Genomic DNA, 21,546 nt, shown 5'->3' with positions numbered 1-21,546 from the left:
TTTATGAACTCAATAAATCTGTCACACAATGGCCAAAGAAGTACAACCACATACATAAAAGAACCTATACATGTGTATGACACCAACAGTATTCCGGTCTATTTTTCTGTATCAAGAAAATGAATAGAGTTGAAAGATAAGGATAACAATACTACTAATAATAATAACAAAAGGTAATAATGATAATTTTTCTTCATTTTTTTAAAAAAAAGATTTAATTTCAAAACTAATAAATAAAAGACTACATAGGACACTTCTGGAAATCCTATTTATGTACAGGTCCTGTGACCTGAATCTTCCTGAGTGTCTGGATTGCCATGATTCTCTTGATATCCACAAAGGTCCTCTTTTTGGTTTCAGGGAGGATTTTGAAGATATAAACAAAGGTAGCTATAGAGACAGGAAAAAACAGCAGGAAGCTGAAGTCACCAAGTTGTTTCTAGGACAAGGAGAGAAAAGGAGAGCCATGAGCACAAAATGGAAGGTCCCTTGGGCCCTGCGCTCTCCATCAAGAAGCAAAAGGTTGGATTATCTTATTTTCTTCCATCCTTCTAATGACCCACAACGTTGATATGAGGGCCAAGCTAGAGTTTTCAGTTTGTAACCCATTCAACGATTTGATGTAGAAATTTCAGATGGTAGAATGCTAGAAGGACCATTTGATCCAACCCCTGCCATGCTGGAACAGATCATGCAGCACTCCCAAAAGATGTCCATCTAACCTCTGTTTAAAGACTTCCACAAAGGAAAGCCTTCCAAGTTGTCATAATCTACCGTTAAACAGTTCTTATAATGAAGAAGTTTTACCTAGCAGTGTCCCTAGCATTGGTGTCTGGAAGGGAACTGTTCCCCTCTCCACCTGTCATTTCATTGCCTGCTTCCTTTCCCTAGCTAGCCACTTAGATGCCCATCCAGGGCTGCCTGGAGGCACGTGAGCAGCTGGGCAAGCGAGGTAGTTGAAGGGGTGTGTGCTGCACCTCCTTTTCTGGTGCCTTGGCTCTCTGTTCTGAGAGAGCCACAGCCCCACAGAAGGCAGGAGCGGTGGGAGGGGCACACAACTGGGTGTCACCCCTCCTCTGAAGTGTCACCTGGAGCATTTTGCACCCCCTGAGCCCCTCTAGTGATGCTTCTGATTTTTCCTAATGTCTATGTGGAATCTCCTTTTCTTATAATTTGAATCCATTGGTTCATATTCTAGTCTCCGGGAAGCAGAAAACTCACCCCATCTTCTACATGAAAGATGTGGGTTTTGTTCTGATGAAATAGGAAACCAAATGAAACAAGACGCCAGGTTCCTCTCATTCATACTAGGTTTGATCAATGCAAAGTCTTCATTAGAAGCTTATATTATATCCTATTAATTCCTTTCCATGCTCATGAGAGCTCTGTAAGCTGAAAATGTGTAGTCCACAGTAGGGTAGCTACTGCATTGGACTACTTCAGTTCCTGTTTCAGATACCAGATTGATGAACATCACCAGAACCTGATGACAGACAGAAACACATGAGGTCCCCCTATTCAAAATTAATCTATCCTTCCATCTAGCTCAGTATTATCTATTCTTCTAACAACAAGAATACTTTTCAAAGATCTCAGACATGGGCATTTTATCAGCATGTCTGAAGATGCCTTGTACTGAATGTAAGACCATATACATGGAAAAATATGTTATACCAGTGAGCTCTGGTGCCATCTTTGAGAGTGGCAGAGCTATTTATCCAAGGCTATGACCCCACTGGGTCTTTCAGCCCCAAATCTCTCCTTTCAGCCATATGGCAAAAGGTGTAAATCTTTAAAATGCTTAGCAATCAGCTTCAAGAAAACACACGTGCCTAAATATTAAGGGGCAAGGAAATAAGGCTGCCAGGTGCAATAGGTGACAGGACTCTTGTACTTTTAATAACTGTGTTATGGTTGCTGCTGCATGCCTTCACATCATTTTTGACTTATGAAAACCCTAAGGTGAATCTAACATGATTTTATTTGGGAAATATTTGTTCAGAGTGGGTGTGCCAATGCCATCTATTCATGATTTTAACCTTGGGCTCCTGGAGTCATAGTCCAACACTGAAACTACTACACACAATAGTTCTATAAGAAATGGAATTCTGGCAAGTTGACTGTCATGCAAGCAACACCTGCTGAAATATTCTCTTAAATGAAAATATTGGACAGGAGCCCCATCCTCTTGTCCATTATTTCACCTGGCAAACCTAGCAAGGAATGATAACAAATTGGTCATTTCATGCTCATAGCTTCATGAATGAAGTTCTTGCAGAATAAAGATGGTGTATAAGCTTGGCCATCTTCTATGTATACAAACAATGCATGTCCCACTAAACTGAGTTTCAGTGTCACTCACCTGTACATGAAGGAATGTCACTCCTGTAATAAAGCTGATAAGCCATTGCACAAATCCTGCAATCATAAAAGCGGAGGCTCGTGATGACTGACAAAACAACTCTACTACAATTACAGGTGGAACTGGAACTGCAAAGAGAGAAAAGATTCAAGGTCCAGGGTACAATTTATTTATTTATCTTATTATCTCACCAGTGCCTCTTAGTCAGATCATGAACTGCACCTAAGAAGCTCAACACATCTTCTGAGAACTTACTTGGCCCAAAGGACTGTCCAAGGAGGAATAAGTCAATCAAAATGGCACTGACATATGACATCTCTGGGATGATTTGCTGTTGGAGAAGGGTGACATATTTCAGTTACGTAAAATAAATCTGGCAAGGCTGATTACTTGTTCCACTTCTTTTGAATCTTTGTTTAAATTATATTGCAGAGTTCTTAAGGATTATTGTTATTTCCCAGTCAAAGTGGGACAAAATAAGATCTCAGTTCTCCTTTATGCTGATGACACTATTCTTAGAGCTCATGCTCAGCAGGATTACATAGGTTCTTAAAGCAATTTAGTTATTACTGCCAAAGTGAACAACTCTCTGTAAATTACAGTAAAACCAAGGTTAGTACTTGGTAGAATCTTACATCTGGACTATGGGTGGAAATAATTTAGAACAGATCCTTTCCTTTGAGTACTTTGGAGTTATATTCCAATAAACAGGGATTTGGTCACTCCAAGTGTACAATAATGTTTTTGCTCTTTAAGATTCCCAATGGTTTGCTATGATTCCATTGCACCAAAGGGGCAAGCATGTGCAATTGGCTTCATATCATGTTAGGATGCTGCCATAATCGTTATATGGGCCCCCATTCTGGGCTGTGGCCAAATTAGAACCAACAGAAAGAGCCCCAAATAATTTTCTTGTGTCAATTTCTTTTTATTCTAGTTTCCACTAAAATGTCAGCAATTCATGCTGAACGGGAATGAATGTTAGTAAAATGGAAGTTTTTAAGCTTGCTCTGTTCTATTGGCAAAAGGTGATATTTAAGCAGATATCAGGATATGTATTGTCTGCAGTGGAAGGAATAGGCCCTGGAAACAAAAGATCCTTTTTATCATTGCAAATATGGGGTTTTCAGTCCCTTATTGACTTTGAGCTGTGACAGATCAAAGTTAACTTTGCTGCAACACATTTAAGATACTGAAATGACGTCTAAAATATCTGCTATAGCAAGCTGCTTATCAAACAAACTATATATGCATTTTCTCCCTTCTCTAATATTTCAAAATATCTGCTTGGCCTTGTTGTTGTGTGTTTTCAAATCATTTTCAATTTATGGACGCCTAAGGGATTCTCTGGGGAAGATTTGTTCAGAGGGGGTTTACCCTTGTTTTCCTATGAGGCTGAGAGAGAGTGACTTGCCCAAGGTTACCTAGAAGGTTTCAGTGGCTGAATGGGGATTGGCACCATGATCTCCAGAGTCATAGCCCAACACTCCAACCTTTACACCATGCTCACTGTTCCTCCTTAAAATGTGATTGGCTTTTACTTTTTTAAAATTATCTTTATTGATTTTTCCATTCAATTCTTCAAATGTACAATACATGTTTTATACAGTAAATTTTCTCATTGTTGACCATTTTTTTACATAAGCAAAACTAAATGCCCTTCCCTTGGCAGATTTGACAGGGCACATTCATGGTAACCTTAAGGAAACTAGAATCTGTTTTTGTTTTGTTTTTTGTAATTTCTTAATTCTATTTAAAAATGCTCATTTCATTTTAGAGTGCAATAATTATTCTATTAGGATAAGGTATATCTTCTTGTTGGTGATTCGGATGACAGAGTGATCATCTTGAGAAAAGTTACTCTTTTAATATGTGATAGGTAACTTTTAAAATGCTCGCATGAAAACAAGGTAATTTTGTAATATATTTGTATAATGGCTGCTTGTTAAACTGTAAAATATTTTGACTGATTAAAGATGGACTATGCTTATGGATTTCAGTCATATATTAGTGATCTTGTCAGGTAGTTTTGAACAGAAGGGATTTTCTTCTTTGCAAATACCATCCCTTATTTCATGACACAATTGACCCATGTGTGCCACAGAGTTTCAAGAAATGAATCCAGGTGAAATCTTTAGCATTGGGAATCAAAATTTATGTCACCTGCCCAGAAAAGATATAAAAATGGGAACCTACATACCCATTTGCACTGTCATGCATTCCTTTGCACCAAAGCCTAGAGAGTATCAACTGAAATTTTGCATCAAGAAGATACAGTGTAAATTTCCATGCACAGATGTATGTGCAGAAGTATGTATAATCCACAGTGCACATCAGGAAATGATTTGATATGCATCCATGTAGATGAGCAACCAAGTGCAATGGCATCACATAGAACTCCACTTTCTCATCCTTGAATATAGCTGCTATGTCTTGGATTGAAATGGATATTTCTCAATTACAATGGATGTCTTCAATTACAGACCTGAATTTCGAGGGACATGGTTATCAGAATTAAGAGGATGGAACAGGCTAAAAAGCCAATGAGAAGCAGTACCCTTCGTCCCAAAGTATCCACCAGGAATATCTAAGGAATTTAAAAAAGTAAAAAGAAAAGGAACAGAAACAGAACAGAGAGATAGAAGCCATCATAAGAGTTAGTGGACACACTCAGACCTTTGCTCAAATCACTGAATCAGTCCATATTCCATTGCTAAGCATTAACATAATTCACTCTCTGATTAGGATATTCTATAGTAGAGGTAATCAGAATGCACCCCTGGGACACTATATACAACCCCAGAGCTGTTTCTGTGAGCTTGCCCTTCCCCAACTCCCCAAGCTGCCTTTTTCTATGGTAAAAAAGTGAAGCTTCTTTTCTAGAAGCCTCGAGGAGTTTTAAATAAGTTGCACAACACACTTGAACCATTTAACATTTTTTAAAAATCCATTTTTCAAAACCTGGACTCCTGATCAAGTCCAGATTGATTAACTGATTGACCAGATTACTGCTTGCATTTTTGGCATTCATGTGGTCCTGGCCTGGAGATTTCCAGACACAGAAAATTCACTTCTGAATTTAACTAAATCACATGCCTCCATCTAACAGGCAGAATTCAAAGACATAGCCACATTAGCCTGAAAAAAACAACAACAATTGTCAAAGGGATTTTGTCACACCTTTGATACTTAAAGGAAAAAGCTGATAGCATGAACTTTCCTAGACTTAAGTTTACTTTCTCAGATTGCTTCGTCTTTTCAGTTAATCTCAAAGGTGCTACAAGATCCCCTCCCATTTAACATGGTTCTTGTAGATAGGAAATGGAAAGGAGGGAATCACTTGTCTATACTTGACCTTTCTTGGACAATTTACTCTTGGCTTTGCTTCCCAGTGTAAGAAACTCCTGGTTACTGTGCAGGAAGGAAATGAAGTTAGATGAGCTTCACCAGGTGACTGTGCTTCCATTTCTGGGGAAGAATAGCAATAGCACTTCCATTTCTGTACCGCTTTAAAATGCTGAGCACTCTCTAAGTGATTTGTAAGCCAGTTGCCCCAATAAGCTGGGTACTCATTTTACTGACCTACAAAAGGATGGAAGGCTGAATCAACCTGGAGTCCTGTGGGATCAAATTCACAATGTTTTGGCTACAGTACCAGCATTTAACCATTGAGCCACCAGAACTGAAAGAAAGATGGAGCCAGGTGCCCCCCTCCTTTCCTGTTTTTACTTATTGTTTGATTTCGTAATTATTACTGAAAATAATTTTGTTGTCAGTAAGATGGGGTTGTTAAAAAAATGACGTGCACAGAATGTCAAATATGTTAGATGTCTCACTGCTTTAATGTATCTGTAATTTGGCAGGGATGTGCCCTCCAGCCATTAAATGGAAGAAATGTAAGAGGCCATGTTTTTTTGCAGTTCAGGAAGCATTTCATGTAAAAGATTTTTTAAAAACATAAAATAAAAAAGATGACTTTTTGGCAAGCTAAGAACCAAACAACATATGTACTCTGTGGCAGCCTTCTTGACATGGATCTCTCCAGATGTTGTTCACTACATGTACCAGCATGGCCACTGGACAAAGGCAACCAGAGTTGTAGCTGACCACATCTGGAGGGATTCAGGCTGAGAATGGTGCTCTCCAAAGATGACTTATAAAGAATGCATAGAGAACTGTGATAACCTTGAGAAAAGCTGTGACAAGTAAATTTTCAGAGCATTACTATAAAAGAATACTGTTAACATTGGCTGTTCAGGGACTGATGAGTCTTTGGATTTAGAACATAGGTGGATATAGTGTGGCTTATGGGCTGCTTTTGGTTGCTAGGGCTGTTTTTGGTCATCATAGGCTTCCCCCTAAGAATCAAAGAAATGACCCATAATGGCCTCTGTGGGTTTGGGAGTATTTTGTTGTTGTGTATGTTCAAGTCATTTTCAATTTATGGTGAACATAAGCCAAGCTACGATGAGGTTTTCTTGACAGGTGTCTTAACAGAGGGTTTGCCATTGCTTTCCCCTGAGACTGAAGGTGTGACTTGCCCAAGGCTACTCAGTAGATTTCATGGCCAAGCTGGAAATCAAATCTTGGTCTCCAGAGTCGTAGTCCAACACTCAAACTACTACGCCATGCTGGCTCTCTTGGGGACAGTAGCACCATGTTATTTTAGGCCCAGGAGATGCCTTTTAAAAAACCAGGAGATGCCTTTTAAAAATCTATCCCACCGGGATAGATGCAAACCCTGGTTTTTGAAATGCTCCTGGATAAGCATGGCTGGGGTCCAGGTTGCCCTCACCCAGCCTCAACTACATGCAATAACACCAGTTTTTGACTTTTGTATCCCGAGTCTGTCCCAGCAGGATTAGTATGTGCAATAATCTCCTAATAAATAGTTTCCTAGCAAGTACAGTGTTGGTTTGTGTGGCTGTTTAAAATCTCCTGGGGGACTAATGCTGCCTTCTAGCCTCCCACAGTCCCCCACCCCTTATTAAGAGCATAAGAGAAGCAAGGAGAGAGAAACTTACCCCTAACAAAGTTGAGCAGCTGAGGAAAGCTGTTGAGGCGATACTAATATAGTGCACATTGCTAATTCCCACATTTGTACTCCCATAGGTTCTCTCCGTATAAAAGTATGCCTGAAATTAGACCAAAATAAGTCAAAAATATTTTTCAGAATGGAAAAAATACTCATGAATCCGAGTTTTGAGGGACCAAAGCACCCACATGGAAGCTTCTTTTTTTATTGCCCTTTGTCCCAGTGATTCCCAAAGAAACCTTTACGAAGTCCCCAGAGCTGCTTCAAGTTCCCTTTGGGATTAAGGTGGGATATAAAGATAAATAAACAAACAAAGGCTGACCTCCTGTAAGCTCAACGTCATTGTAACTCGCTATCTTTTTGTTATTGCAGGGGTAACAATTCTGTTCTGATAGTGCAGTGAACAACATTGCCTCTTCAGTGAGACAAGCTCCTGAAAGCAGCTATTTCCATGCTGGTGGAGAGCAGGGAAAGTATTAGGGACATGTCCAGCTATTTTCCTTTTCCTAGGCATTTAACAATAACATCACCTTCAGGGATCTCCAATGGGCCTCTAGAAGGTCCTTGAAGAAGCCTGTCACAGTGCATCTCACTGCAGGAAAATAGCAGGGCACATCTCTGCTGCTTCTCCATAGATCTACAGACATGAAAATGGCTGTCATGTGGGAGAGGGCCACAATACCAAAAAGATGGGTTTGGGAAGGGGCTGCACTGAGCATTGTATCATGCCCATGTTCCAGCAATACATCTACTGATTATGATTATGATTATTATACTTTAATTATATAGCACTGTAGATTTACATAACCCCGATGGAGGGTTGTTGTTATTGTTGCACGCCCTTAAGTCTTTTCTGTCTCCTGACCCTAAAGCGATCCTATCATGGGGTTTTCTTAGCAAAGTTTGATCAGAGGAGGTTTTCCATTGCCTTATCCTGAGGTTCAGAAAGTGTGGTTTCCCCAAGGGCACTTAGTTAACCATTAAATGCTTGCTTAAAAATATCTTTGCCCACTGGTGGAAGGAAAGAAGGGAGGAGGTCAGCCTTGCTTCCTGCAGAAGGAAGTTCCAGGGCATAGGAGCAGCCGTTCTCTCTTATGTCCTCACCTAATATACCTGTGATGGTGACAGGAAGCTCTTAGCATTCTTGTAGAAGTTTTACAGGAACTACCTATAGAATTAAGACTAATGGCACATGGACTATAGGATGAGTATCTCTTCATTCTTTGTGGTTCACCTTCCTATGTCTGATAGTTTTGCTCTCCTTACCGCATTGGTCCCACATAGCTGCAGACCACCCATCAGGACCACTATAGTAAGGACATGCCACCGCAAGCTTCGGGTCCCTAGCAGTTTGATTGCATTCATCTGCTTTTCAGTCTTCTCAGCAATGTCCTCTTCACGAAGCTCCTCAATCTCATCATTGACATTATCTCTCTCTCTCAACATCTTCAAAACTGAAAGGGAGCAAATGCAGAAAGGCTTTGAATTAGTATCCAGGTGAGACATTCAGGTACCATCCACAGTAATATCTTCAGGACAAGACTTTGGGGCACAGGCCCCCTCCCTAACTCAACAGGAAGAGCAAATGTATCCCAAATATGATGGACACCTCCGGGGAAATGGCTTACCCTCAATATGGCTCCCCAACAAGTAAACAAAGCACAAGTGGACAACCAGTACCCTGCAGGTTCCACATGGCTTCCTGGTCATTTGTGTGCTTTCCATCCCCAACTATCATTTAACAAATGGTTTTAAACTTATAATTTAGAGTAACATTTCTCATTTAAAACAAGGCAAAATTCTCTGAACATCCTCCCCTCCAGGAGTGCATTTGCTCAGCTAAAACTAGTGCTCCAGCTGCACCTGTTTCTTGAGAAGTCAGATCCTGGTTGTAGTAACACATGCCTTGATTGTTTTCAGTTTGGATTACTGTAACACACTATACACGGTGCTACCATTGGAAACTGCTCAGAAGCTTCAATAGCCCAAAATGCTACAACCAGAATGCTAATTGGACCCGGTTACAGGGATCATGTAATTCCCTTATTCAAACAGTTTAACTGGCTACCAGTTTGTTTTCAGGTACAATTTAAAGTGCTGGTCATAATCAATAAAGCCCTACATGCTATAGGTTCAGAGTATCTGAAAGACTGTATTGATCTATATGAACTTGCCAGAGTCCTTAGGTCAACAGAAACAACCTGCCAGAGGAATGGAACGACCTGCCAGAGGAGATCCACCACATTTCCACTCTTACAGCCTTTAAGAAGGCCCTTAAGACAGATCTCTTCCAGAAGGCCTTCCCAACCTAGTTTCTTCTCCTTGAATATGAATATGAATATGACTCGATCATGATCAAAGTCTCTCTATCCACCAAGTTTTCCCCAATTTTTATCCTGTTGTATTTTAGTGTTTTTAAATTGTGATTACCCTATTTTGTAGTTTTATAATTGGGATGGGGGATTGGGAAGGGATTAATTTTGAATTTTATTGTATTTTTAATTTATTTTTACTGAATATTTACCAGATTCTTCATGATTGGGAAGGCTATAAATAAATCATTTATTATTATTATTATTATTATTATTATTATTATTATTATTATTAATATTATTATTATTTACTGGTGAAGGCTTTCTTTCAGTCCCACCACCACCAGAGGTGAGGACATGGAAGACAGCCTTCTCAGTGGCTACTCCCACCCTCTAGAATTTCTTTCCATGAGAAACTAGACTGCCCTCTTCCTGCTTCCCTTTTGTTGTAAATCAAACACTTTTTGGATTTTTGCTTGCTAACTTTTAAAGTGTAGTTGCTTACAGGCAGGCATGATATGGGGATGTGCTTTATTTTTAATTTCTGGACATCTTTTAATGATTTTGTAGTGCTTTAATGTGATGGTTTCCAATTGTCTTTAACATTTTGTTGCTAGGTTTTGGATTATTCTTTTTTGTGAACCATCTTGGATCTCACTCTGGAAACAAAGATGACACATTCATTCATTCATTCATTCATTCACAGTCTCAGGAAAAGGGCCAATAATGGGTAACATCTTTTCATACTTATCAATTATTATCCAAGATAAGTGTGCAGCCCACATCTAGAGCTCTCAGTACAGTTTAAAAACTTTCTACCTTTTTTTGCCTTTCCTTCATTCCTCTTCTGAATCATTAGATATCTTGGACTTTCAGGGAAGAAAGGCAACATCACACTTTGGGACAATGGCATGATTCCAGAAAGGCCCATAAGTATAGGCCATCCTAGGAAACAAAGTGATGACAGAGCAACAATGAAGAACTTGAGTGATAACAGCCGATTTGCTACAAACCAACTGAATAGTTTTCTGCCTTACCTTTTGGTGTCCCTAGAACTTCTTGGAGAGCAAAGATCTGAGCCAACAGAACCCCAAGGGTTAGAAAGAAGTGGGGCAGCATGACAATGCTACCCCTCAGGTTTCTGGGGGAGATCTCACCAAGGTACACTGGAACTGCACTGGAGACTATACCTGGTTAGAAGATAAATGAAGTGAGAATACACAGTGTGCATTTAAAGAAACATGTATCATCATCATCATCACCATCATCATCCTACCATTTTCTAAAACTGGGACTTAGAGCAGCTTACAATATTAAAAACCAGAACAGTTAAAACATATAAAAGTGAGAGTTACAATAGAATGAAATTATTACAATTACAAGTATTGCCAATTGTTCATTCTGGAGTTCTGCAAAATGCAATTTTGCCCTCCCATTGTATCGTATGAAAGGCTGTTGTGTGAAATTTTGCAGAGATGTGCTGTTTGACTCCATGGGTATGGAGAAATTTTCAATCTTTTCATCTAAATCAAGTCAGAACTGGCAAGAGCTTGGAATCTATGTACTGTGATTCATTATGTTATTGATTCATTCAGAAAAACCAAACTGATATTAAGATAGTTCCCCCCCCCCCCCGGCTTACATTATTCATACACACACACACACACACACACACACACACACACACAATATACTGCTTCTAACACCATCTTTGCAGAGTTTTTCACTCCATGGTAGGCAACAGTCAGGGTGACCAGATGTCATAACCACAAAGGAGGACAAGGCAGCACAAAATACAGCATTTTCAAGAAAACAAGTCTAATGAAAAAGTTTGTATGTACAGCGCTGTGTAAATTTACAGAGCTATATAAATAAAGCTTAATAATAATAATAATAATAATAATAATGTAAGACATTACCAAATAAAAGCTTAAACACTAATATAAATATGAATTAATTACATATGGTTTATTTACAGCTATATTATATATACTGTATTTTATTATGTACTCAACCATATTTTTCTGATGAACTTATTTTTTTTTTAATGCCTTGTTGGCTTGCAGTATACTTATAGAACTCTGAGCAAAATAAATGCTTAAAATTGCACTTAACTAGCAACAAACCCTTGGCTGAATCTATATTTAAATTATAACTGTCACTTGTAGTTTTCCCATTTGTTCTCTTGTCCCTCCTGCTTCTTCCTTAACCCAAACAGTACACTTTCCCTTGGTGCTACTTATCTGCTTCCACAACCCAGATCCTTCCACAACCCAGATCATTCCACACCTCCATCAGAAAACACACACGTACACATAAACAAGACCACCACATGGTCAACAACAGTGTTCTCACCCCTTTCCCTATATGCTGGGATCATGTTGCTCATCAGTTTTTCTGTGATCATCAGAGTGTATTAATGTAGGCTAAACATTTTGGTCATGTTTATTGCTTGGCAAAAACTAATAAAAGTTCTTCGCAGCAGCAGCAGCAATAAATCTGTTGAGCTGCCTCTTGCTTACCTGCTCAGACACCGGTTGATGCAAGGACAGATTTTATGGCCCAATATAGATGACATTTTGGAATTTCTTCTAGACACTTGGATATAGGGCTGGAATGTAGGGCATGTCTAGGAAAAGGAGGACCTCTGGTCACCCTGGTAGCAGCATTGAATAGTGTGAAGTGTGTGGGGCAGGAAAGCTCAAGAGAGTGAGAGAGAAGAAAATGGAAGATGAAAATGCCCAAAGTACACTGTCGCGTGACATAGCATGCAGATGTTGGATCGAAGAAGCACCAGGACCAAAAATAGGGGAGGGCAGTGTATGGAAAGATGTTGATAGATAACAGAAGGGTAAGGGAAAGGAGAGAGGCGATGGAGGGATTGGATGAAGGAAATATGTTGGAAAAGGAGTGGGTGGAGAAAGATGCAGAGCTACTAAATGGAAAATAGAAGGTGGAATAAATGATGGCAAAGATGGATAGCAATAGATGGGCAAGAAGCAAAGTCATGGGTGTGATTTTCCCCCCAACTTCATTCTAGTCCAGTAATAATCTTCCTGTTTTCAGCATAAACATAGGACTTTAATACATCAGTTTACTACCCTGCCACAATTGTGCTAATTTAAGGATGGAAACATATGAGTTTGACATAATGTCTTATCATACTTTTCTCCAAAATAGAATACCAAATTCTAAAAGGTGAGGTGGAAGCTGCAGTAAGAGAAATGGCAAAAAACAAGTGCCCAGGAACAGATCAAACAGCATCCTATCACCCTTCCTGTTCAACCTATGTGCAGAAAAGCAAGCTTGCATAGAGAAGGAGTGAAAATAGAAGGAAAGAATATCAACAGATATGCATGCAACACTATAATACTAGCGGAAAACCTTTAAAAAAAATCTCTGAAACAACTACTAAGTAAGATCAAGGAAGAAAGTGCAAAGGCAGGCTTACTGCTGAACATAAAAAAAAAAAACCCCAAAATAATGACCACAGAGAATTTACACAAATTCAACCTAGACTATGAGGAAACAGAAAAAGCAAAAGAATTATCATACCTTGGATCAAACATGAACAAAAAAAAGTTAGAATCGTACGAGCCATTGTATTCCCTCTTCCCATGTATGGGTGTGGAAGCTGGACAATTAATAAAGAAGATAGGGAGATAATTAATTCATTTGAGATGTGGTGTCATAGAAGAGTGCTGAGGATTCTGTGAACAGCCAAAAAGACAAACAAATGAATCCTAGAGCAGATCAAGCCAGAAATCTCCCTGGTAGCCAAGATAAAAAAAATTAGGCTGGTGTACTTCAGACACATCATGAGAAGACATGACTAATTGGGGGAAAAATCTCAATAATACTTGGAAAGATGGAGGGAAGGAGAAAAAGAGGAAGGCTGCATGCTAGTTGGATGGACTATTGGGGAGGTCATGGGTATTTGTTTGGAGGAACTAAGCAGAACAGTGGAGAACAGGAAGTCTTGGTGATGTCTCATCCGCAGGTGGCCATAGGTCGAGATCAACTCAAGGGCAGTTAACAACAACAAAAATAAAGTGCTTTGGCAATCCATGACCATTCACAGTGCCAGACACTGCCTTCCAGAAGGAAGAGTGGGAATGAGTAATCGTGGCTGTCAACCAATTGCTGAATCCAGCTGCTGTGTGAATGTATACACAGCAGGTGGCCTCAGGAAGGTGTTGTCCATGATTGCTGTTCTGTAGCCCTCCTGAAGTGGGGGTGCTACTGTGTGCACATTCACACAGCAGCCCCACATGACTGCAGCTGCTAACCACCTCCTGAAGCCAGTTGCTGTGTTAATGTGCACACAGCAGACAGCTTTGGAAAGGTTTGTCTGCCACCATTGCTGTAAGGTGGAGAGTGGAAGAGGATCAGAATCATGCCTACTCACACCATGTGACTGCCTGGGAAGCAGAACTGCAGCAGAAGGGACCTATCACATGAAGACAGACATGCAATAGCAGTGAGATTGAGAATGTGTTGACTGGTTTTGCCCATCAATGAAAAGGTGAACTACAGTAACAAATGGAATGCAAGGCAGCAGCAGGATGGACATGATGTTGTGTGGTAAGTACAAGACAAAGACACTTTTATCATGTTAAAATTCTGCTTTTATATTCAGTGTTATAAAGTCCATAATTAATATAAGATTTTTTAGTGTTCTAGGATGAACCTAGCACAATGACATCTTTATTTCATTGTTTAAGTGAGCACATAATGAGTGCTACTTTCTGCTCCTAGTGGTTTTTACTGAAACTTGACATTTCCATCTCTTCAAGACTCATCAAAGATATGGAAAACTGGTGTGTTTTGCAGAAGATGCATTGCATTTTTTTAAAAAAATAAATAAAAATAATAATTGTACTGTTGCTTAAAGATAAGGTAGAATGTGTCTTATTTCTTTACCCTGAGTATCCATGGGATGCCAAAATAACATTACAATATCAATTCCAAGTGAAACCCCACATCTAACCAGGGAGATCCACAGTAATCAAGTCCAAGCACTGGAATCTAGGCATGAAGACAAATAGTGCAATGTACTTGCACACAAAATATGGATGCATGACATTTTGTGGCAGGATTCTCCACCCCACAGAGAACCAAGCTACTCTTCAGTTTGAGAAGACAGACTGTCTTTTTCAATAGTGTGATCTGTCTACAAAATTTCAAAATAAAACTGTGGACCTGGATCTCTTCTCTATATGCCTGTATAGTTTTGTTGGAGTGTAGATCCTTGCCCTTAACAATGCTACTTAACCCAGCCATTGGTACAAATGCTAGATGGCTTGCAATAATCTCTTAAAATAAGAATAAAAGTAAAATAACTGTACAAATCTCTCACCTGTGCATATCCCAGTAAACATGCGTGCAAACATGGTGAATTCATAAGCATATACCACATTGGACAAAGACATGAGGAAAGCAGAGGCAAGTGAAAGCACATTAGCAAACAACAAGGTGTTTTTCCTAAAAAGACAGGAATGGGGTGGGGTGAAGAGATGCCAGTTAATATAAAGTATTATTTAAAAGACTGTGGTTGAGAGGGAGAGCTAAAGAACTGCAACTTTATCTTTTAATGGATAATCTCTTTCCATTTTGCTTGTTCTGGGGAGGGAGAAAGAATGACACAAAGCATCAAAGTCCCTGTACGACATAAACTCTGATTGGGTGTAACTCAAGGCATTCTGAAACTCAAGGCATTATTCACACATCCATATGAGGACTAGATATGCAGTCTATTGGTTTGTTTGACAGCCTTGTGCTCCAGGTTCCTTTAAAACAGACAACTATTGAGGGGCTGGGGCTATCCCCCCCCCCCGCCAACCCAAGTGGGTCACACTATTTTACCCCATGTTACAGGAAGTAATGTGATGTTACTTCTGATTTAAATTTTAACTGATTTTCAGTCTTCCTCCCCCGCTTTTTTTTTAAAAAAATTAGAGAGTTACATGGGAGGCATGTCAGGGCAATTCACCCAGATTTGTCTCTTCCTGTGTATCATTGAATATAGTTGTGTGGTCTGTAAAATAGTGCTGGTCTTTGACAGTAATAAACTTTCATGCTCATGGAAACAAAGCCATTGTGTTTTGCAGTCGACCCATTTTTCCTTTTAAAGCTGGGAAAAAAATTATCCAAGAAAATGAACCTTGGAGGTCTGGGGTGGATTTGAGTGGCTTCAGGAGTTGTGCTCTGACACACACACACACCATGCTTTAAAAGAAGAAGGCAGAACTAAACTTGGAACCCCTGAGCACAAGCATATGATGTGTTCAGGAGTTATGGCCTTTTCCTTGTTGTATACTAGAAAAGCTAAAGGTTTAAAATGAATTGAAACCAAAATAGTTCAGGAGATGCAACTTTTGACGGCTGTTTCCCAACTTTCATTGTCTAGTTGATAACCATCATTTTCAAGAAACAGGATTCAAGAAGCTTTGTTGTTGTTGTATGTCTTCAAGTTGTTTCCAACTTATGACAGCACTGAAGCAAACCTATTGGGGTTTTCTTGGCAAGTTTCTTCAGAGGGAGGTTGGCATTGCCATCCTCTGATGCTGAGAGAGTGCCCCTTGCCCAAAGTGACCCAGTGGGTTTCTGGTCAAGTTGGGAATCAAACCCTGGTCTTCAGAGTTGTGATTCAACTCTCAAACCACTATGCCACACTCTCAAAGTATGTGTATTGTTTCCAAGTCTTTCTTCACAACACACTAATAATCTTAATGTCTAGTAAAACCTAAAGAAGTCATGACATTTGCCATTTCCATCAGTCCTTTCTCACTGATTGCTGTTGCTGCAGTAGAAGGTGAGAGGAATCATGGAATCATATCACTACATTTTTATTAGATGTTTCTACAGGAAGATCAGATAATGTGGTTTAACAGTTGTTTAAGTGTTGGACTAGGTTTCTGAGAAACCAGGATTTGAATTACTCCTCAGCCATAAAAATCCATTGGGTACTCTGTGCAAGTCAACTCTCTCACCTTAAGTAAAAGGCAATTACAAGCCTCCACTGAATAAATCTTGCCAAGAAAATCCTATCATAGGGTATTGATAAGTCAGAGTCAGCCTGAAGGCATATACCAACTAATGATGAATTTGAGGCAGTAGAGAGCTATCTGAGCTATAGAAGAAGATCCTGCCCCCTCCAATTCCATGTAGAAAAGCAACTGGACTGGCTGCTGTACCTTGAGGATGGAGCATTGTCCTCCATGTACCAAAGGGTCACTAGCTACTATATGGGGTGCAGGCCAGGCCATATGTATTCCAACCTTCAGATACTCAGCTTACTCTGCCTCATGCTACAGCCAGCTCTGTCCACTCAACACAATATTATCTCCATACCTGCCAATATTATCCATCAAACAGGCAGCCAGAACTGCCCCAAATATGCCTCCAAATGGGAATAAAGCAATTGTGACCGCCATCAAGAACAACTGAGCATCTGGGTCTGCCATATCGTCAAATGAGGTTATGTTATAAAAGTCATGCAAGAGCTAGGAGAAAAGCACACAAGGACTATGTTAGGAACTTTCCCCATGGCAGTAAACATTCTGATCATAGAAGTGACATCATAACCATGTTTAAATATCTGAAGGGATGTCATGTAGAAGATAGAGCAAACTTGTTTTCTGCTGCTCCAGAGACTAGGGCATGGAGCAATAGATTCAAGCTACAGGGAAAGAGATTCTACCTAAATAATAGCAAGAACCTCTATACTACAAGAATGGTTTGGCAGTGGAAAATATTGTCTTGGAAGGTGGTGGGCTCTCCATCTTTGGTGGGTGTTAATCAGAAGTTGAATGGACATCTTTCAAGAGTGCTTTAGTCATGTATTCCTGTAAATCAGGAGTGGGACTAGATGGGCTTTGTGGTTCCTTCAAACTCTACGAATCTATGTCTAAGGGTTTTACTGCATGAGCCCCATTCCTGCACAATTGTGAGATTATTGACAGGTATACCCCTTGAATGAAAAGAACAGAGAAGAGTGTGATAATATTGCCAAAATCACTTTTTTTTTTTTTGGTGTAATTGTCATTTAAAAGCTCCATGTAATAATTGCCTAAAATGTTAACAGCATCATAGAATCAAAGAATAGGAGGAGAACACAAGGGCCATCTAATCCAATCCCCTGCCATGCAGGAATACAAGTCAAAACACTTTTGATAGATGGCCATCCAGCTTACATTTTAAAACTTCCAAAGGAGACTCTACCACTCTGCAAGGCATCATGTTCAACTGTCAGAGTAGTTTTGCACTCTCCTCAATCCTCAGTTTGGCTTGGTGGTCTTGGTGGACCCTCAGAATGACATTCCTGTTTGCGTTTCCATTAATTTTTACACAGATGCTCTCTACCTGGATTCTAGGATATAAGTCATTGATCTCTTCTTAAATGTAAACATCTTTGACATGTAATGCTACTCCTTCTCCTTTCCTATTTGATCTATTTTTCTGAAACAGATTAAGCCCCCCATTACCATCTTACCACAGTAGGAGAGTAGGATACCCAGATGTTGTAACCATATTGCATAGACAGGAGACAGGAAACCACCGAAAGCCAAATCAGTGTATTTGATAGATTCTGTGGGAAAGAGGAACAGATTAGCGTGCTTAGTGCAACAATTATATTTATTAATAGTTGATCGTTACCATTGACAGGAAGAAAATGACCCAAATCCTGCAACTAACATGTGTACTGACTTTGCTGGCTGAAGGATTTTAGGAAAAAAGTGGTCCAAAAAAGTAACATTTCCAAGCTCTGCAAATTATTAAATACATGTGCTTAAAGAACCTAGAGCCAAATTTCTGGGATCTATTCTGCCTGATTAAGGTGAGTTACGGAGCGCCGAAAAGCGGCGCTCTGCCTGCGCCGTCATTAGCTGCTCCGAGAAGCCCCAGAGGCCAAACTGCAAGGCTTCCCGGTGCAGCTAAAAAGAAGCGCCAAAATGGCGCTTCTTCTTGTGTCACGGAAATGATGCGATGAGGCACCAATGGCGCACTTGATGCATGATTCTCGCGATGCTACGTGCAGACGCTAAGCGTCCGGCACGTAAAAATGGCTGCACCCATGTGTATAGGGCATGGCCATTTTTACGCCCCCGTCACGTGCTAGGGGTGAGGCCGGTATGGACGCTAGTTCCTTGGCCAACTCCTAGCACGTGACGGGGGCGCTGCAAAGGCCCGTGCGGAACGGGCCCAAGAGTCTAATACTGTTTCAGAAAAGACTTTTTATTTCCTATCTGATACTGACAGCATGGTAACTCACAAGGTTTCTCTTTTTGCCCTGGAAGCAATGAAAAGTCAGACGACATATATTGGTGGCATAGCTGTTGATTATTGTGAGGATGCCCTCATTTAATTATAACATTATGTGTTTTATGTGTTTTATTTGAATTGAATTTTAAATTCTTTTTATGCAAGAATTTTATTCTATTTATTTTATGTAGTAGTTTTATAATGCTGCTCTTACATGTTGTGTTGTATTTTAACACTTTGTATGCAAATGACCTTTAGTCTAAGCATTGATAAATGACTGACTAATGTGGCTAGAGATAGGCATTTTGTTACGTTTTTGAATTGAATGTGCAATGTTATCATTCAGTATAAGGGTTGTGTAACACAGGGCCCGAACAGACAGGCCAAAATAAAGCTGCTTCGAGTCACTTCAGAGGTAAGCTGTTTAAATGATGCATATATCCCAAGAGGCCAGAAGCTGTGCCAAAGCTGCACTCTAGTCCTTGGGACTGGAGCGTGGCTTTGGCACAGATTCTGGCCTCTTAGGACACATGCAGCATTTAAATAGCATACCTCCAAAGTGGCCCGAAGCAGCTTTATTTTGGCCTGTCTGTTTGGGCCCACAATTAAAGTACTCCACGTGCAGAGATTTTGGCTATGAAACCCTAACATAGCCTCTTGGCTACTATGATATTGTTAATCAGGCAAACCATCCTAGAAATGATAGCATGTAAAAATAATAAAAGTTATCATTTATAATATGATTTGAAATACAAAGAAGACCATTAGTTAACAGCTGATCAATATTCAATATAGGATTAGATACCAATCCTATCTGCAGCAGGGGAAACAAGAGAGAACTGGCTTAGTTTTTCACTGTTTCTGAACTGAGGGGCTTGGCAGACTGCCCCAAAAAGGTGGTCTGGAGCTGCTAGTTTTCACTCCGGAGGGAGCGTGCAGCAATCAAACCATGGAGGCTCCCTCCACATCAAAAAGACCCCTCTAAAAGCTCATGAAAACGGGTTCTTTTTGGCGCATGCGGGACCCGCCATCAGTGCACCATTAGTGCACTGTGTCATGTCAATGATGGAAGTGCAGTGTGCTGACGTGCAGACGTGACACCATGCTTGAGTCATCATGGCGGCCCCTGTATGGATGGAAGGCCGTTATGATGGTGACATCTGCACGGACTAGGGTTCATGAGCATGCAGTTGCTGCACACTCCCGAACCCTAGAATCGGTGTGGGCATGCCCCTTCCCGCCCATCTGTCTCGGGCCTGAGTCATTCAGAACAAAAACCTTCAAACTCACTGCTTTCATATCTTCTGTCCTTGAGATCACTCTTTTTACTTCTACAGATTTTTGCATAATGGTCAGAGATGAGGTTCACCTGTGGGGAAATAATAAGACAATTTGATAGAAAAGTGTTGTCTCTTTCATCTCTGTTAAGAAAATAAGAATACTCATGCAGAATTAGGCCAGAGGTGCTTTTCACCAATAATGAGCCAGATGCTATGAAGCTCAGAAAGAGAATATGAATGGAAGGGGCCTTTGCCATTTTTTGCCATTGTTCAACATGCATTATCAAATATTCTGAGGTAGAATTCTCCTAGATTGGAAGCTTCTCCCATTGAGCTCATATGACTAAAGGGCACTGGTAGATCATGAGCTTATCTATTTCTTCAGAAAGAAAAGCCTTTGCCACATCTTTCAGTAGTGAAGAGATCATAGAATGGAGCTGCCCTGGATCCCTGCCACATTTCAATAAATGTAGAGGTGGGAAGCAAAGGAATATGCTTGTCCCCAAGAGGAAATAACAGTATGAACTAAAAATTGTGGAGCCATAGAATATTTTTACAGGTAGCCACACAGCTCCAGCATCTATCTGTGCATGGTTGTGAAAGCTGGATGCTGTAGAATACTGACAATAAGAGAGTAAACTCATTTGACAAGTGGGTCTGGAGAAGAGTTTTACAAATACCATGGTATGCCAGAAAGAGAAATAAATGGGTCCTAGAGCAAATCAGAACTTTCTTCTGAAAGGCAATCTCCTTAGAAGCTACTCCAGAAATCTTCATACAAACCATACTGAGACGAAAACACTTTAGCCACACCATGAGACAACATTATTCATAAAAGACAGAAATGCTTGGTAAACTGCAAGGCAGTAGAAAGGAGGAAGGCTGCATTAGAAGGATATAGATACACTCAAGGAAGCCATGACCCTGAGTTTTCAGGACCTGGAAAGGTCAATTGATGACAGGGTATCTTGGAGGTCTCCAATGGTCACAATATGTCAGTCAACTCCATGGCAATTAACAACAAATCCTGTCAAAGGTAGGTTTCCTGCGGGTGCATGGAAATGAATATACAAAGGGCACAAACATTTACAGCCACTTTCTGTTACTGCTGAGAAGGGAACAATCAGCCAAGCTCTATGTTCTTTTGAAATAAAGCACTCAGAACTCTATTGTCCTCATGAGAACCAATCAGGGGAAAGTTGTTAGAAGGTTCTAGTGAAAGCTGTTGACAGTTGGGAGACATGATGATCTGGAGAGAGGGTGAAAATCATAATCTCACAAGAATTAAATGTG

General features: G+C 40.1%; 1 protein-coding gene across 1 annotated transcript; it reads right to left on the bottom strand.

The window, feature by feature from the left end:
* Positions 1 to 265: 265 nt before the first annotated feature.
* On the bottom strand, positions 266 to 21,273 carry LOC149317666 (solute carrier family 2, facilitated glucose transporter member 5-like). Its single transcript, XM_089518397.1, has 13 exons — positions 21,193 to 21,273; positions 20,264 to 20,342; positions 18,204 to 18,299; positions 17,063 to 17,214; positions 15,069 to 15,193; positions 10,747 to 10,899; positions 10,529 to 10,654; positions 8,664 to 8,851; positions 7,387 to 7,497; positions 4,848 to 4,949; positions 2,618 to 2,693; positions 2,363 to 2,490; positions 266 to 439 (listed from the first exon to the last, which is right to left on the bottom strand). Exons 2-13 carry the CDS (start codon positions 20,318 to 20,320, stop codon positions 266 to 268), a joined length of 1,488 nt encoding a protein of 495 aa, XP_089374523.1. The 5' UTR covers positions 20,321 to 20,342; positions 21,193 to 21,273.
* Positions 21,274 to 21,546: the final 273 nt, after the last annotated feature.

This window comes from Sceloporus occidentalis, unplaced genomic scaffold (genome assembly GCF_023333645.1).
Source record: "Sceloporus occidentalis isolate IW3139 unplaced genomic scaffold, rSceOcc1.0.p SCAF_3, whole genome shotgun sequence".
Classification (NCBI taxonomy): domain Eukaryota; kingdom Metazoa; phylum Chordata; class Lepidosauria; order Squamata; family Phrynosomatidae; genus Sceloporus; species Sceloporus occidentalis.
The sequence above is the reverse complement of the archived record's forward strand: the minus strand, read 5'-3'. Positions and strand labels throughout refer to the sequence as shown.

What these genes read in the sequence shown, in the direction of transcription:
- LOC149317666 (XM_089518397.1), bottom strand. Translation starts at nt 20,320, where the DNA reads ATGCAAAAATCTGTAGAAGTAAAAAGAGTGATCTCAAGGACAGAAGAT. An exon ending in AGCTATGTGGGACCAATGCG is followed by an intron (nt 7,498 to 8,663) that starts GTAAGGAGAGCA and finishes GTCTAATTTCAG; the next exon opens with GCATACTTTTATACGGAGAG. An exon ending in CCATGTCCCTCGAAATTCAG is followed by an intron (nt 2,694 to 4,847) that starts GTCTGTAATTGA and finishes CTTCTCCAACAG; the next exon opens with CAAATCATCCCAGAGATGTC.